The sequence below is a fragment of the Sinocyclocheilus anshuiensis genome, unplaced genomic scaffold (genome assembly GCF_001515605.1).
Source record: "Sinocyclocheilus anshuiensis isolate Anshui unplaced genomic scaffold, SAMN03320099.WGS_v1.1 scaffold916, whole genome shotgun sequence".
NCBI lineage: Eukaryota > Metazoa > Chordata > Actinopteri > Cypriniformes > Cyprinidae > Sinocyclocheilus > Sinocyclocheilus anshuiensis.
In genome coordinates, this window is record NW_015548264.1 from 477,450 (window position 1) to 493,744 (window position 16,295).

Here is a 16,295-nt window from a genome sequence, read left to right on the forward strand (position 1 = left end):
TGTGTGTTCACGGTGTGTGTGTGTTCACTGCTGTGTGTGTGCACTTTGGATGGGTTAAATGCAGAGCACTAATTCCGAGTATGGGTCACCATACTTGGCCACATGTCACGTCACAAAAAAAAAATAATAAGAGTAATAAAAAATAAATAAGATGGCAAAAAAGTAAAAATCAAATTCAGCTTTGCAATCACAGGAATAATTCAATTTGAAAATATATTAAAAGAGAAAAGAGAACTTATTGTAACAATATTTCACAATGTCTCTTATTATTAAATATTTTTTAAAATATATACTAGACCAACATTGACTAAATTAAGCAAAATTAAGAAAAGCTAAATCAAAGCAAAAATGGTTTAAATGGTTGTCTATAGTCCTCTGACAGGTTAAGAAGGGGCTAAAAGGGGGGGACAATCTGTTAATCTTAAGACACTTGTTTATATGAACCATGCCCTGTAGGGTCAGATGCTGAGTGTATTGAGATGAAGGAAGGGTCAAGGGAGAGGAGACGTGGTATTTCCACCGGCCTCAGGACTGTGACGGTCATTGATCGTTGATCATCTTTTCATATGTATCATACACATTTTCATAACACATATGACTGACTTTCTTATGTAAGACAAAATATTATATTTTGAAGGATGTTTTAATTGTTTTTGTCCATATTATGAAAATCAGTGAGGTTCAAAACAACATTGGACCAATGTATGAAAAAAATAATTTTTTGGATAAAGTATCACTTGCTGTGTTAAAAGACTTTTATTGGTTAATAAATCTTCAGAAAAGCAGGGACAGAATACATTCTGGTACACTGGTCCTGATGACACAGAGGAGATTCTCTTAAACTAGTTTCCACACTGGGCTCTGCTTCATTTAAGACTTTACCTATTTGTGCAAGGACCAAGCCAGAGGCTTCACATCCTGCTTGTAAAAAGCAACTCAATATAAACTGCACAAAGAGGAGGGCAAAATGAGGCTTGTAAAAAGTTGCAGCGCTGCCTAACAGAGCAGCACCGCAGCTTTGCCGAGTCTGCCCGCAACCAAGACATTAATTAACACACATCTGTTCTAGCGGCAGTAAAACCCCCTTCAGTTTACTCTGCTCCCCCTCGACTCGCTTTCCCTGCCAGGGCCCTCCGGTCGCGCAGGCCGATTACGTGCCACTTATATACGGCCTGCCACACAGGCGAGAGGGAGGACGTAAAAGAATCACAGGCACCTGGTCCGAGTGACCCTGGCCTGAACCCTAGCCAGGTTCCCCTCTCACAAACACACACGACAATGTATCCGCACACAGTGACCTCGCAAAACTTTAATGACCGTCACATCTGTTTGAAGTGCAGGTGACCCTGTCTGCCCTGGACTAACAGAGCAAATTACCACATGTCTGTCTTTACTGAAGCCAGGATATTACCCCAAGCCAAAAAAAGGTTAACCTCTCACTACCAATCACGACAGATTAAAGCACTGAAAAGGTCAAAACAGGTACTTTAAAGCATGTTGGACAAGCACGATTATTCGAATTAGCGAGAAAATGCTTTATAAAACCATATAAAGGACATTATTCAAAACTGAATCTTGGGAATGCCTGATTTTAATAAGATGAGAGGCTTAAAGGAGCATGATTCACTGTCTAAGTTCTAATTACAAAAGCGCCACCAAATGGTAAGAATGGGCCAAAAATGACTTTTCTCTCTCACTCACTCACTCACTCACTCACTCAATGGGGAACAGGTTAGCGTATCGCGCGACCTAGGATACATACTGCCCGCAGCTAACAAGTGTTAGACACACTAGGTAAGAGGTGAGCGCCTCCTTTGTATTTTTTTGTTTGTAGTTAGTGTACAGTCATGGCCAAACGTTTTGGCAATGACAGAAATTTTGTGTTTTGCAAAGTTTGCAGCTTAAGCAGTTGTGGTGTTCATTCACATTGTTTCTAGATTATTGTGTAGAGTGATATCAGCAGCACATGTGAAAATGTGAATGAGTACTTGTCAGGTAAAATCACTATCATACTAAATAGATTGTAAGAGCAGACTGATGGAGGGAAGAAACGCTTCCAATCATTGTGTTCTTCTTAGCAATGGTTACCTCCAAAGAAACACGTGCAGCCATCATCGCTTTGCATCCAAATGGCCTCACATGCAAGGAAATTGTGATCAACTCTGAGAACTAATAAGGCAAGAATGGATTGCCATCAGTCAGGATTTGGCCCAGAAACTAATATTCTGCATGCCAGAGCGAATTGCAGAGGTTATGAAGAACAAGGGTCAAGACTGTAAATATTGACAGATTATATTTTTTTGCCAATAAAAGCCTTTAAAACTTATGATATGCTTATCATTGTTTTTCAGTATACCATAGAAATCCGGAGTAGGAGCTAATTTGGTTCTCAAAAAAGGCAGTCCAGTACTAAAATCACACCCAGTTCCGGCGGTGCGAAAACGCCAAAAAGTGGGTAGTTCCACAGTTAGTTCTGGTACTATGAAAAGGTTCCTGCGGTGCGAAAGGCCCTTAAGTTCTGGGTTCTGAGAACTTAGTTTAGGAACTATTTTGGTTTTTATTAATTTTGTTGATTTGGCGCCATCCTCATTCCACTTTTTTCCCCTTAGTTTAATGTATTCTTCTTACTTTCGTTTTTGTTTTTACATCATGCATTGTATATAGCTTACACACTGTTTAATGGCTTCGGCTTGAGGAAATTAAAACATTCAATTGGGTTAAACGCTCTGTGTGCCTGGTTCTTTCTACAATAGGGCCTTTCGCACCGCTTTAGTTCCAGAACTAAATGTACCACCATCACAGCAATATTAATAACTAAACGTTGCGTTCCAACCCCTGGAACTTTAAAGTTCGTAACACTGTCACTATTTCCAAAGAGTAGAGAGAGAAAAGATGGCTTAATTTATCCAGAATACACCCATTACAAATGTAGGAATACATCGTTTCCTTTGTAACATTTTGAAGTTATGAAATACCTGAAGTCCATTTGGCGCCCACCATGCGGCTCCTCTCTCGGCCCTCTGTAGTATGGGAAGTCTTCTTGCTAAAGTGCAAAACAAAATTATATGATGAAGTGAGATATACAATTGCAATTGTTGAGCATTTTCCATATCTGATCTTTTTAAAAAAAAATGTTTTTATCCCATTTCAAATCATTCAGGAGTGTACATATATAGTTGTATTGTATACCTAAAACAAACATACCTATAACTAACACAAATAACAAACAAAAAGTCAGGCAGACACAGTTTTACACATTAAGTATACATTGAAAAAAAGAAACAAAAAAGTCATCAATAAACAAAATAAAAATAGAAGACGACATATCTGAAAAACATAAGAAAAACACATCTGATCTCTAATACTTACCCTTCGCCCGGGTGGTCCACCCCTGTTCTCATTTGGAAATGAGAGATGGCTGTCTCCATGAAAACCTCTCTGATCCTCTCCATGGTAGTTGCGAGGAGCACCATTTGGGTAAAACCGAGAGCCATCGTATTCAAAACCACGGCCGTAGTCCTCGTCTGGCCGCCCGAAGGGTGGTCTCCTGTCCCCTTGAGCTTCTCTTGGATATGGACCCTTGAAGATCAGAAAAGCTCAAGCACAGCCGTTTGTCTCGCAGCATAAACCAAATATCTGATTGTAGACCAACCCCCCCCAATAAATACATAAATAAAACCAAAAAATATGAATAAATAAATAGTGTTTACCACTCTTCCTGCTGGAAACCGTTCCTCATAAATATCTCTAAGATTTCGTTCTCTCCTAAAAGCCACTGTGATATAAAAACATGGACAGAGATCGACTGTGAACCTCAGTAACCATATGGCACTTACACATGAATTATTACATCAAATGAAATGAAATTAAAACAAAATATATGACAACATCAATAAATAACTTTGTAAATATTGCATAACACTAACAAAAAAACACTTAATACAAATGACAGTGATATCTTATTACATTTGAATCATATTTACATTTAAAATAATATAAACATTTTATAATATTAATACTATTTTAATCAGTCTTTAGCTTATTTCTCTAAATTACTTACTTTTAGTTTCTGAATGGAAAGCAGATGTCTTCAGTTGTATGATGGTTATCTATGAACAAATGAGAGGTAAATGAAACAGAAATAGGGATGTACCAATACCTATAGCTGGCAGATTATTTATGGCCCATAACCAATAATTATTGCTGATATATGCAGCTTTGTGCTCACAATAACTGAAGTAAAAGTGTTCAAAATAACTGAAAAGTCAAAGGCTTTATCACATTTTATTGTATAGAAGAAAACCCTACAATTTAGTACTTCTGTTCTGACTAATAATAATAAACATTTTTGTTTTTTTCAATATAAAAATATTTGTGGGTAGAGGGCGTTGTTAGGCACAACCCTAGTATTATCATCTACTTCCAATATTGTACTTATCAGACTAAGTTAAAACGGTCACTGTAGTCGAAACTGTTTTTTTTTTTTTTTTGACGTGCAAGAACCTCTGATTACATTTCAGCGTTGTTCGTGCTAAATTCAGTCAAAGAGGGATCAACTCCCATTTATATGGATTTATGTTTTACCCATATGTGTGCATCTCCAGTCAACAAACTGATATGATAAACTAATTTAAACCAGACGCAGTAACGTTAATACCGTCTTTTACCAGTGTGCATGCATACTGAAAACACATGCGTAACCCCAAAATAAGCGTTTACATACCGTTTACATTCGTTGCTTGACATACCTCCTGTCAATGTAAAAAAAAAATTGTCTTTTGTAGCCAATTAACCTTTGTTAAATAAGAATATTTTGAGACGAAACGTGGCGAAACGCTCAGCCAGTTGCTAAACAAACCTCCACAGCCACAATGAAAAACACAATGTTTCCGGGTTCAGACTAAATATATTTTTTTCAAAATAAAGCCACACAATCCTAATAGAATAACTGTAAAAAAAAAAACAAAAAAAAAAAACATTTGAGGCTAGTATTCACCGTATTTTCATTTTAAGACCTTTTCACGAGTCTCTCTGATTTATATAAGTAGCAATTAATTTTGTGAATTTGTTTTGTGACAGAGGGCGTTATGTTGCGACAGCGGTCTCTCTTTATCTTCCGGGTCGCGCTGCGTTGATATTTTCAATCGGATTTACACGCTGGTTAAACGTACATTTGAATAAATTCAGAGACGACAAATGCAGTTGTTGTCATTATGGTAAACATGCTTTAAATCAATAAGATTCTGGCGATTAAGTAAGTCTGAAATGATTTTTTATTTATGTTTCCCGTAAGCTCTTTTACTATCACATTTTGCTTATGAGTCTTTACATGTTTTGAAATATGTCATTTGTTCTTTTTCAGATATCAAAGATAAACATGAGTGGTGGTTTAGCGCCCAGCAAAAGCACCGTTTATGTGTCTAACATCCCATTCTCCTTGACTAACAGCGATTTGCACAAGGTACTCTGTTGTATGTCAAAATTACATTTTTGACCATTTTTATTAGTTTTATATGGGGGAGTGGGTTAAGCCACTTGAGTGAGAAGTGAAACTAATAAACAAAATACATTTCAAATATATTTCATATGTATATATATATTTTTTTTCCTGACTTCTTGCCCTGAAGCATCTGACACACTTTAAACTTTGATGGAATCTCTCTAAATATATGGTCACATAACAAATATTGTGCAAATACCTTAGAATAAGGGAGCAACACATCTTACCACACTTCCCTATATTACATTCTTTCATTACAGAATTTTTAAAGTAAATTTACAAATATTGTTAACTTGTATATATTTCTTGCAATTTCCCCACAGTTATGCTCGAAATATGGCAAGGTAGTGAAGTAAGTATCCTTTATTTTTGGGCTGCAATGGGTAGATTCTGTTATACCTCTATAGTTCTATCAAAGTATAGCCTGATCATAGTCACAATATTATTTTCTGAAGGGTTACTGTTGTCAAAGACAAGCAGACACGGATGAGTAAGGGAGTGGCGTTTGTGCTGTTCCTAGACAGAGAGTCTGCTCATAATTGCGCCCGATCGCTAAACAACAAAACGGTATGATGGTTTAACATGACATTAAGTTAAAAAAAAAAAGTTCACATGAAGCCAAAGTGTTTGATTGCTCTTGAACTCTTTCAGTTGTTTGGGAGAACGGTGAAGGCCAGCATCGCCATCGACAATGGCAGAGCTACAGAATTCATCAGAAGGAGGAACTACTCCGACAAATCCAAATGTTATGAATGTGGGGTAAGTTTTCATTCATAATATGTAGGGTTATTCAATGATAATATGTTGAAATGTGTTGGTGGTCATGTATTAAATCTTACACTGTGATATTGCTAATGTGTAGATGATATTGCTTATACATTTTTGAGGTCATGTTATTTGTCTCCGCCAGGAAGAAGGGCACTTGAGTTACGCTTGTCCTAAAAATTTACTTGGAGAGAGAGAACCTCCACCTAAAAAAGAAAAGAAAAAGAAGAAAAAGGTGCAGCAGCCTGAGGAGCCGTAAGCAGTTCTTAATAGAATAAAAAGGGGTCCTATTATGCTTTTTCACTTTTTCAACTTTAGTTAGTCTGTAATGTTGCTGTTTGAGCACAAACTCTGTACTTATTTAATGCATTTAATGGAATACATCATCCAAATATGAAATTTGCTGAAAAGTTACTCACCAACAGGCCATCCAAGTTGTAGATGAGATTGTTTCTTCATCTGAAAAAAATTGGAGAAATGTAGCATTACATCACTTGCTCATCAATGGATCCTCTGGAGTGAATGGGTGCCGCCAGAGTTCAAACTGCTGAAAAAAACAACAACACCATAATCCACAAGTAATCAACATGTCTCCAGTCCATCAATTAACATCTTACGAAGTGAAAAGCTGCGTGTTTGTTATAAACAAATGTACCATTATGATGTTAAACTCTTGCTTTCAGCTAAAATAAATGAGTTTTCAATCCATAACATTGCCTTCTCCAGTGAAAAAGTCGTCTCATCTGAATTAGGAGAGAAAAATGCACAGATCAAGCACCGTTCACAAGAGAAAATGGTCCACACAGTTCTAAACAAATATATTGGTGGATTTTGATGTAACAGGACAACATGGACTTTTTCACTGGATGAAGCATTTTTATGCATTATGAACTTGTATTTTTGTGTGTGTTTATTACAATCATGCAGCTTTTCACTTCACAAGACCTTAAATTGTTAGACAGGAGTCGTGTGGATTACTTGTGGAAAGTTATGTTTTTATCAGCTGCTTGGACTCTCATTCTGACGGCACCCATTCACTGCAGAGGATGCATTGGTGAGCAAGTGATGTACATTTCTCAACGTGTTACGATGAAGAAACAAACTTGTCTACATCTTGGATGGCCTGAGGGTGAGTAATATTAAAGCAAATTTTCATTTTTTTGGGTGAACTGTTCCTTTAATCTTTTATATGTATGAAATTGCAAATAATATAAGTGAATACATATACTGCTTTTGTTCTTTCAGAGAACCAGAGGACAGTGAGGAAGAAGGAGAGGATCCAGCACTGGACAGTTTAAGTCAGGCAATTGCTTTCCAGGTCAGTGAATATTATATACTCTACAGTTCAGTCATCATACATTAATATTCCTAGTAAAAAAGGGTTCAAAGAGAAAAATAAATTTTTGCCTATCATCATCAGCAAGCACGCATTGAGGAGGAGGAGAAGAGAAGGAAGCAGGTCACAGAGGATGTGTCTCAAGCATCTACATCAGAGGACACCCACAAACCCAAGATCAAAAAGAGTGCCTACTTCAGTGACGAGGAGGAGCTCAGTGACTGACTCATACTTCTATGTGTTCGGAACACATCGCCTCTTCTCAACCACTCTTACCTATTAAGAAGGTCACATACCGATCTGAATTTCTAATTTGATCAAACTATGTTGCAGAAAGTCAGAAAAAAAAAAAACTCTTCTTACCTTCATCTGAGATGTTTGTTGTCATTGTATGCTCCTCATTCAGATAATTACACCTCCAAATATTGGGTATGTAGTATTGGGATTTAAAGATCCTGCAGAAAAGTTCTGTAAAAAAAATGTTTTTTTTAAATCTTGTAAATAAAGTGTTGTTTTGTGTATTTCACAATTACATTCTTGTTATTGTTCCAGGAAGCATGGAAAATAAACTGTTTTAAAATAACTTCCTGTCACCTTTGTCCTCAGCTCTCATTTTTTCACCCACTGATATAAGTCAAAGTTATGAAAGTTCAATATACAAGTGTTTGCATTCTCAGTGAGAAAGACCTCAAAAAGTACAGCATATTTGAAATAAAATTTTTTTTGCTTTATATCATTAGCAAATGTATGTGTGAAATTTATGCACAATTTCTACGATACAACTTAAAATGTGTAAAATAAGATTTTGGCCTGTCCCAAGTCAAAGATCTTGTTCTTCTTGACTGATATCTGATGGTATAACGGTTGATCTGTTGAACTGTAATCTAAAACCTGAGTGCATCAGTCAATCGCAACAATTCAGCTCTTTTATACGTGTTATTATAAGAAAAAAAATCTAGCAAATATTCTTCTGGAAGTAGAAAAATGGGAAATATTTCCAACAACAATATTTGGTCCCAGTAGTGCAACAGCTTAATGTAGGCTGAAATTGCAACCCTGTTAACCATTCTGTTTGCTTCTTTGTTTTGTATTGTTAGTTTATTTTAATTTTGATGTTTGTTGTTAGAAAATGGCAAACAAAACAATCACACAAATCAAGGTTTTAAGCTGCATTTAGACCCAAAGTTTGGTAACATTACGGAAAATAAATAGAAAACAAAACAGCTCATATAAAAAGTTGTCACAGACCATTTGCTGAAACATAAAAACAACTTTGTAGAGTTTAGGCACTGCCCTTACAAAAACCATGGTTTTACTATAGTGTAACCATGTTTCTTTGGCGTATTGATTGCCATTTGTATGACCACAGTTTTACTACAAATACCATGGTTAAACTATGATTACCATTTGTATAGTCACAGTTTTACTATAAATACCATGTTTAAACTATGATTAGTGTAGCAAAACGATGGCAAATTTGTAGTCACCACAGTTTAACCATGGTTTTTTTTGGCTTTATTTGTGGCAAAACCATGGTAAAATCTTCGTAAAGGCATGTTGTACCCTATTTGTGGAAAGTGCCATGAACGGATGTCTTTCATTTAGAGTAGGGCAGTTAGTTACCTCACTCGCACTCGCTCTGCGCCCAGTTGATTTGGGGTCGGGGTGAAGCGGGAGCACAACTCTTTTATATAAACCCCGCGGACCCTACTTTTTGAGAAAATAAATCGGCGCCGGATTGGTGGAGCCCGGTCACGTGACCACCGCTGCGCTGGCGTTTCTACGACAGCTGGAAGGGAGCCGCTCGAGAGAGGACAGAGCGCGAGAGGCGGCTGTGCCTGCGACGCTTCGCACAAAGTTTCTGCAGCATGGGAGACAAGAGGAGTCCGACGAGGTAAAAGCAAACAGAAAGAAACTCCCACAGCCGTGGCTTCAAGAAATTCGAGACCGTCTCAAGGCTTGAAACAGACCAGTAGGCAGCGCGCGCCTGAATGAGAAAGACGCAACAGAGTGGCCACCATGGCGGACTGGCTGTTTTTATCAACCTAAAGTGTCATTTCGTAAAAAAAAAAACAAGTCGCTTGCGCAGGCGTCCGGCTGACGCTTTGTATGGATAGGATTAGATATGTGTGTCGGAGATTTCTACAGTCCGAGATGTGATGTTCTCTCTGTTTTGCTTTTTGAAGGCCAAAACGCCAAGCGAAGCCCTCCTCCGACGACGGCTACTGGGACTGCAGCGTGTGCACGTTCAAGAACAGCGCCGAAGCGTTCAAATGCACGATGTGCGATGTCAGGAAGGGAACGTCAACGCGGTGAGTGTCTGCTGCTTCACATCTAGCGAGCTGCCTACCTACACAGCCTATTTGGGCTTCATTCGATACCCCAGAACGCTGTCTATCGTTAGGGTTTGAGACAGCCATTTGTCTTGTGTGTATTAATAATTACACAGTTAATACAATGTTTATAACCTCAGGGACAAATGTGCGCAGTCAGTGTCACGTTACTGAACAGCTCTGTTTGTAAAACACTCATTATATCCTGATCAATGTGGACTATTTCAGAAGTAATTGGGGTTTAATTTCAATTCATTTTGTAATTATAGTACATTAGCCAGGCATGACACAACCTATAAGTAAACCACTGTGATGCCATACATTTTTCTATTAGCAGTCTACAACGATTTCAATAAATTGGCTTAAGTCATTCATATTTTCATAATCGTCATCGTTTGCATATCAAATGCATTAAAATTAGCAATTTGTAATATCTTTCCTCGGTTTTTATCTAAAAGCATTAGGGATGCACTTATGCTACTGATAATACCTACTCATGTCTTATATTGGAGGTTAAATACTTGTACTTGGTATCAGTATTATTATTTAATGCTTTCAATTATGTTCAAGTGGTTGCTAAAGACTAGTTTGAAAACATGTCAGTGGTTTGATTATTATGTGTAAAATAAAGCATTTTTATGGAAAAGCTCAAATTCAGCACAAACGTTTAAATAATTAATGCTTGAAGACACAAATGTTGCCAAGGCTAAGCTGGAAATTTGTGAAGATGATGTTTCTAAAGTTGTGGTGACATTTACGGCTGTTCGGCCATCGAAATTGAGTCATATCAATAGGAATCAGCGCAATCTGGAATTTTGCATTGGTGCAAAAGATTTGCCCATGCAGATTTCGCAACAGGTTCAAGTTGGTTATGCAAATATTCCACGTTGACCAACAAAAAGCTGCGTGGTTTGGAAGTAACTTTTGTGTGCTATGCTTTTTTTCGCTACTCTTTTGACAAAAGTCTATTATTTTTTTTTTGTTTGTTTGTTTGCAAAATTTCCCTGAAATGGAAAATTAGAAACCTAGAGTGATAACTTCAGAGTTGTTTATCCCGAATATTGGAGGATAAAGACTTGTATATGTTGATGTGGATGGTAAATACCAGTTTGAAAACGTGTCAGTGATATGAGAGAATGAAAAGACACTGGCAAATGTAATATGTATAATGTTACGTTTTTAAGGAAAGGTAAAAATTCTGAATCACAAGCAATTTGATTAAAGTGTCAAAAGAGTTAATGCTTAAACACAAACTTTGTCAAGGATAAGCAGGAACATTAAGGTAATGCTGTTTCTAAAGATATGGTCACATTTATCGTTGTTTGCTGAACTTTCACGGTCAAAATCTAGTCATATGAATACGAATCTGGAATTTCGCACGAGGGCGAAAGATTTCACCTAGATTTCGCAACAGTTGGTCATCAGTTTCGCCGTGTTGACCAACAAAAAGCTGCTTGGTTCGAAAGTGACTTCGGTGTGAGCTGTGCTTTCTTTTCACTACACTATTGGCAATGGAGGTTTCACAGAAATAGGAACGAAATAGAAAATAACAGTACAAGAATACAAAGATGAATCAGTTCAGAATTTTTCAATTAATCCTAGAGAATGAGGGGTCCTGCACAATACTAGCATCTACTCTGCTTGTATCGGTCTCACAGATAGCATCTTTCCCGTGGCAGTGATCCATGAGAGAGCGCTAATGACCTCATCAGAGAAGACATTTAATGGGCTCGTATTTTCTCACCTTCATCTCATCTGTCATAAAAATCCTGTTTTGGAACAGTCAGCGACTGAGTCGGCAGTCAGTTATTTCCCTTATGTCATTAAGATGAGATCAGGTAAGGAAGTAAAACATTCCTCATCTGCGTTTCAGAACATAAACGAACACTAAAAGCAGATGAAGATGATGATGAATGATGACAGACCTCAGCTCTCAACAACAGCGGCAGATAACGATCATCTTTCTTTAGGGAGATTGTTTATAAAGGCTTAATTATCTTTCGCGTTTCAGATCCCATTACCACCGCTGAATTAAATTATTATTACAGCAGTTATTTAAAGCCAACTAATGTTCATTTGTGCTGCAAAATTGCGTGTGAGAGGGCGGTAGATTTTTTATGTGGGGGTGGGGTGCTGTCACTCGTCCAGGCCACCACAGCAGCTGGCGTCCAGACAGCCTGAACTCATTTGCATTCAACGGCTTAATCAAGAATGCTGTCATCGGAAGAGGCATCATCACATCAGGATGCGCACACACACACACACACACACACGGACTCCCATGCCCATAAATAAACCCATGATTGCACATCTGCCCTGTTATAATGCCCCTGAGATGGCCACAAATGATGGGGTTTAATGATGATGTCCTCTTGATTGTGTGATCCTCGCAGGTCGTTCATTTATGAAGAAAGGAGAGCTTCTTGACACGCTGCTTGTTCACTCTTCTTCTGCTTTTATTCTGCATTTGGCGAGCGGTTGTATGCGTAAATGCAAAGGAAATGCATTGGTGTTGGTTGCTGCTTTCAGCTTCGTCGTCTTCCCGAGCAGCCGTCAGATGTGAATGACAACCATGTGTTCGTTTAGATTGCGGTTGTGTGCAGCAGATATCAAATGAATGTTTTATAAGACTATGATTTAGCTGAGCCTGACTGATTGATACAAGGGTTATTTCAGAGCATGTTTGTTGGGCATCTCATCATATATTTAATTTGGGTTAAAAGACATTGTTTTTAAGCAAAATGTTTTGAAAAAAAAAATGTATTTGAACGTCAATTAGAGCCCACAATAGAGAGTGTTGTTTTGGACCCCATTGACTTGCATTGTAAGGACAAAACCAGGCAAAACAGTCTTCAAATAAATTATTTTGTGTTTCGCAGAAAGTCATACAGGTTTGGAACAACAGGAGAGTAAAAAATGTCAAAAGTTTTATTTTGGGGTAAATTATCCTTTTAAATGACGCAATACTAGTTCCAAAGTGAATGGATTTTTAATGTTGCTTTGACTCTGGCTATATTTGCTCATTCGAAGAGAGATTTGTTTACCTAGTTGTTACCTTGCGCTGACAGACTGACATTTAATTGATGAAGCTGCATAGCTTCTCGTTGAGCATTTTAGGCCATTCCCCCGCTGACCCCCCGAACCTGCCGGCAAACCTCTAATTTCAGTGTACCGACACTTTTTTACTTGACCTCTCACGATGACGGATTGGAAAAAGGAAGGCTGTATTATGTTTTGTTTCACATTGGAGCTCTATTTGACTTGACACTAATGTACGTTTGTGCTGTCACAACCAGTTTAAGGCTGTCGGTTATAAATTGTTGACATAACCTGTGCGCTTTATAGGGGTATCGCTAAAAGAACTGGACCCATCATCCTTCATGACTGTCAGTGTCGGTGAGGTGATGACAAACGGAGGATTTTGATAGCAAATGATTACTGATCAAAGCATAAATCTAAACGTCATATTCTGCTGTCACAGTGATATTTTCTTTTTGCTTAACGATGCGATACAACATGGTGGAGTTGTGCAAAACCAACTAGTCAATGGGTCTTAAAGAAGCCTTAGAAAAAAAAAGTTTTATATTTTATATATATATAAAACATTTTTATATTTGTTTGTATCATAATACAACTGCATTATATAGTAATATAGTAATAATTATTATGTAATATTGACTTATTTCTAAACTGCATAATTTATAGCTATATGCATTATTATATATAAATTATACCATGGCTTTCACATGCTTGTATAGTGTGGTTATTAGATGACTAGTCACTTGCTACAGTGTGGCATTTGAAAGAGTTGAGCAGCATGTGAAATCCTCTCTAATTGTGTGTGTGCAGAAACCCAGAGCGCTGCACTGCGAGTTCTCGTCTCTTTGCCCAAAAAGGCGAAACTAATGCAGTCTGAGGAAGCGTTCCCAGCATGCCTCTGCCAAATAAACAAAAAGCCACATAAAACATCCACATTATTCAGTAATTACAAGAGCCTGTTGTCATTTATTAGAGAAATTTTGCGTATAGTTTGCAAAAGCATGCGAAGGCGCATGCCCGTACCGTCTCAAACGGGTTGACCTCATTTTGATTCAGACCGTTATGGGCCTTTAATGAAAGGAGAGAAAGCTGGATACCGAAGCGAGGGAGAAGCAATGTGGAACTGCAGTGTGGGATTTTGAAAAGCAGCTAAAGGAAATTCAGACGCTTGGAAAGAACCGAAAACAGCGTGGAGAGGTGGGACGGTGGGAGGCAGAGGGCCATCTGTCAAACAGGGGGCTTGGCAGTGGAGCGAAGGAAGGAGCAGTATGGAGACTGCATGTTCACACAGTGTAGTGCATTAATCATGGTGTCCCCTCCCATCACTCAAGCCCATGAGTACACAAGTCTCCCCGGTACAGTCATTATGCCATTATACAAACATGCAGATATGAACACATCTGAGAGACTCTTGGCTCAGAGGAGAGAACGCAGCCCTCGTGTCCTTCTGATTTAGCATAGTAATGTGGGAAATTTTTTTTGTTTGTGCACTTCTGCAAAAGAAGATGCCTTTGTAGACACATTTGGTAACTGTTTAATGTAATAGCTGACATCAATGTGATTTTATGATGAAATTCAATACGTTGGCTTTATTTAACAAGGAAACTGACTTTAAAAAATTAGGTAAGAGAGTCTAAGTTTTAGTGTGAGAGACTTCAGTGATATTTTGCTAAGAATACGCAATATATATTGGTACCATATTCGTTATTAGAATTGTTTTTTTTATTTCGATATTAAACATATATTGTATATTTGATTCCACATGCTAGTTTCTTCTATTTTTACATTAAACACTAATTTAATATCACTAATATTTTGCAAATCTCAAAACGAATATCCATTTTCATACTGTACATTGTAATGTTGTGTTGCCTAAATTGATGTTATGGTCTGATTTAAATTGTTTTAGTTTGTGTTTTACAGAATAGTATAAAATTGTATTAATCTGCAATTTGTAAGTTATCAGCCATAACATAATACAATTAATTATTAGATTAGCAGTGAATCCCTTTATTGACTGAATTGGTTTACACATCATAAAAATATAATTAAAACATTAAACATTTTATTAAGAAAATTTAATTATTGTCATTATTGCAAAATAAATCTAATATTAACTGGCTTACTTTGCCTTTTTGCATTACTGTAAAGGATAAATAAACTAATAGCACGGATTACATAAAGCGTAGTTGCAACACGTATGTGTGAGACGGATAGTGACTAATGACTGAGTAATTTCACAAAATCTCTCTCTCCCTCATGACAAATGTTCAAAAATAAGCAGGATCAGCAATGTTAATGCCGATTTGCTCTGTCTGGCACAGAGGAAATACATCACAAAGTGATCGATTGATTTACTAACAGCGCTGAGTGTGAAGGGTGTTAAGAGTCCACAGCAAGCAGCCAGGTCTTGACATGCAGCAGAGAGCGAGGCAGGCAGACAGCTAACAACAACTAATAATGGCTGTTTTCACTTGCCTTGGGCTCGGGATCAATGCTAATGACCGGTTCTTGGCTGCCATGCTTTAAGGCTCTAGATGTCCTAATTTCACAATGTGTAACTTCATTAGCTATTCCCAAAGCACCCGGGGGTAATGGATGAAAGCGTAAACATTGCACCAGCGCACAGATACTGAGAAGCTGTTTTTAAAATCACTGTGTGTGTTGGCAAAGCAGACGGCAGCGATGCTGGCCTTCATACTGCTCTGTTGTGGACTGGTTTTGGTGTAACAGCTGTTGTTCTTGACATTAGAGCAACGCTCACGGTGCATCCCTGTCGTTCTAAACGCCACGCTACTGATGGGACTTCACCCTGAGCTCTGATCGGAGATCAGTATAGGTTAGTTCAGCTCATAGGCCTAGATATAATCTGTAATTGCCGCAGCTGTCAGGTTGTTAATTAGTGGTGCAACAACTTGAAATGACAACAGCAATACAGTATTCTACTAACAGACAACAGTAGGACAAGAAGGGCTGTTCTAGCAATTTCTGATTGGCCATTTACATCCATAGGTTCAATCTGGATCTGGTGTTTTAAATGTATTTTTATCATGATTTATATATATATATGATTTATCTATATATTCTCTCTCTTCAGTTTTTATTGTCAGTCTATTTTTTTAGGGCTGCCAAAGTTAATGTGTTAATTAGTATGATAGTGTTATTGCAATCTATTTGCATTTTATTTCTATTTATTTATATACCATGTACCTAAAACTGAAATAAAAATTGCCACAAACTAATTATTATAACAGAACTTTCAAACGTATCTAGTATGATAAAACAGCGCTGCTTTACCCCACATACGCACGACCGGAAGCGC

General features: G+C 37.6%; 3 protein-coding genes across 5 annotated transcripts in view; 2 read left to right on the top strand and 1 right to left on the bottom strand.

Annotated features, from left to right (window-relative positions):
* Nucleotides 1-4,886, bottom strand: part of LOC107655578 (periphilin-1-like) — a 16,887-nt gene extending 12,001 nt beyond the window's left edge. For both annotated transcript variants that reach the window (XM_016443102.1, XM_016443101.1), the window contains exons 1-5: nt 4,724-4,886; nt 4,061-4,109; nt 3,711-3,775; nt 3,370-3,579; nt 2,976-3,043 (exon numbers count right to left, since the gene is read on the bottom strand). In XM_016443102.1, the coding sequence (XP_016298588.1) occupies nt 2,976-3,043; nt 3,370-3,579; nt 3,711-3,775; nt 4,061 (344 nt within the window). In that variant the 5' untranslated portion in view covers nt 4,062-4,109; nt 4,724-4,886. The remainder of the gene's footprint in view (nt 1-2,975; nt 3,044-3,369; nt 3,580-3,710; nt 3,776-4,060; nt 4,110-4,723) is intronic.
* Nucleotides 4,887-5,103: 217 nt separating this feature from the next.
* On the top strand, nt 5,104-8,236 carry zcrb1 (zinc finger CCHC-type and RNA binding motif 1). 2 transcript variants are annotated; one of them, XM_016443103.1, is made up of 8 exons: nt 5,104-5,216; nt 5,363-5,461; nt 5,824-5,852; nt 5,956-6,067; nt 6,152-6,259; nt 6,411-6,520; nt 7,511-7,583; nt 7,686-8,236. In XM_016443103.1, exons 1-8 carry the CDS (start codon nt 5,214-5,216, stop codon nt 7,824-7,826), a joined length of 675 nt encoding a protein of 224 aa, XP_016298589.1. In that variant the 5' UTR covers nt 5,104-5,213; the 3' UTR covers nt 7,827-8,236. The 2 variants fall into 2 exon arrangements, with proteins under 2 accessions (XP_016298589.1, XP_016298590.1); XM_016443104.1 differs by having other exon boundaries at nt 5,105-5,254; nt 7,686-8,235.
* A 1,139-nt stretch (nt 8,237-9,375) lies between these two features.
* The window catches only part of LOC107655580 (YY1-associated factor 2), a 12,930-nt gene continuing 6,010 nt past the window's right edge, over nt 9,376-16,295 (top strand). The window contains exons 1-2 of the mRNA XM_016443105.1: nt 9,376-9,495; nt 9,788-9,913. Coding sequence (XP_016298591.1) covers nt 9,470-9,495; nt 9,788-9,913 — 152 coding nt within the window. The 5' untranslated portion in view covers nt 9,376-9,469. The remainder of the gene's footprint in view (nt 9,496-9,787; nt 9,914-16,295) is intronic.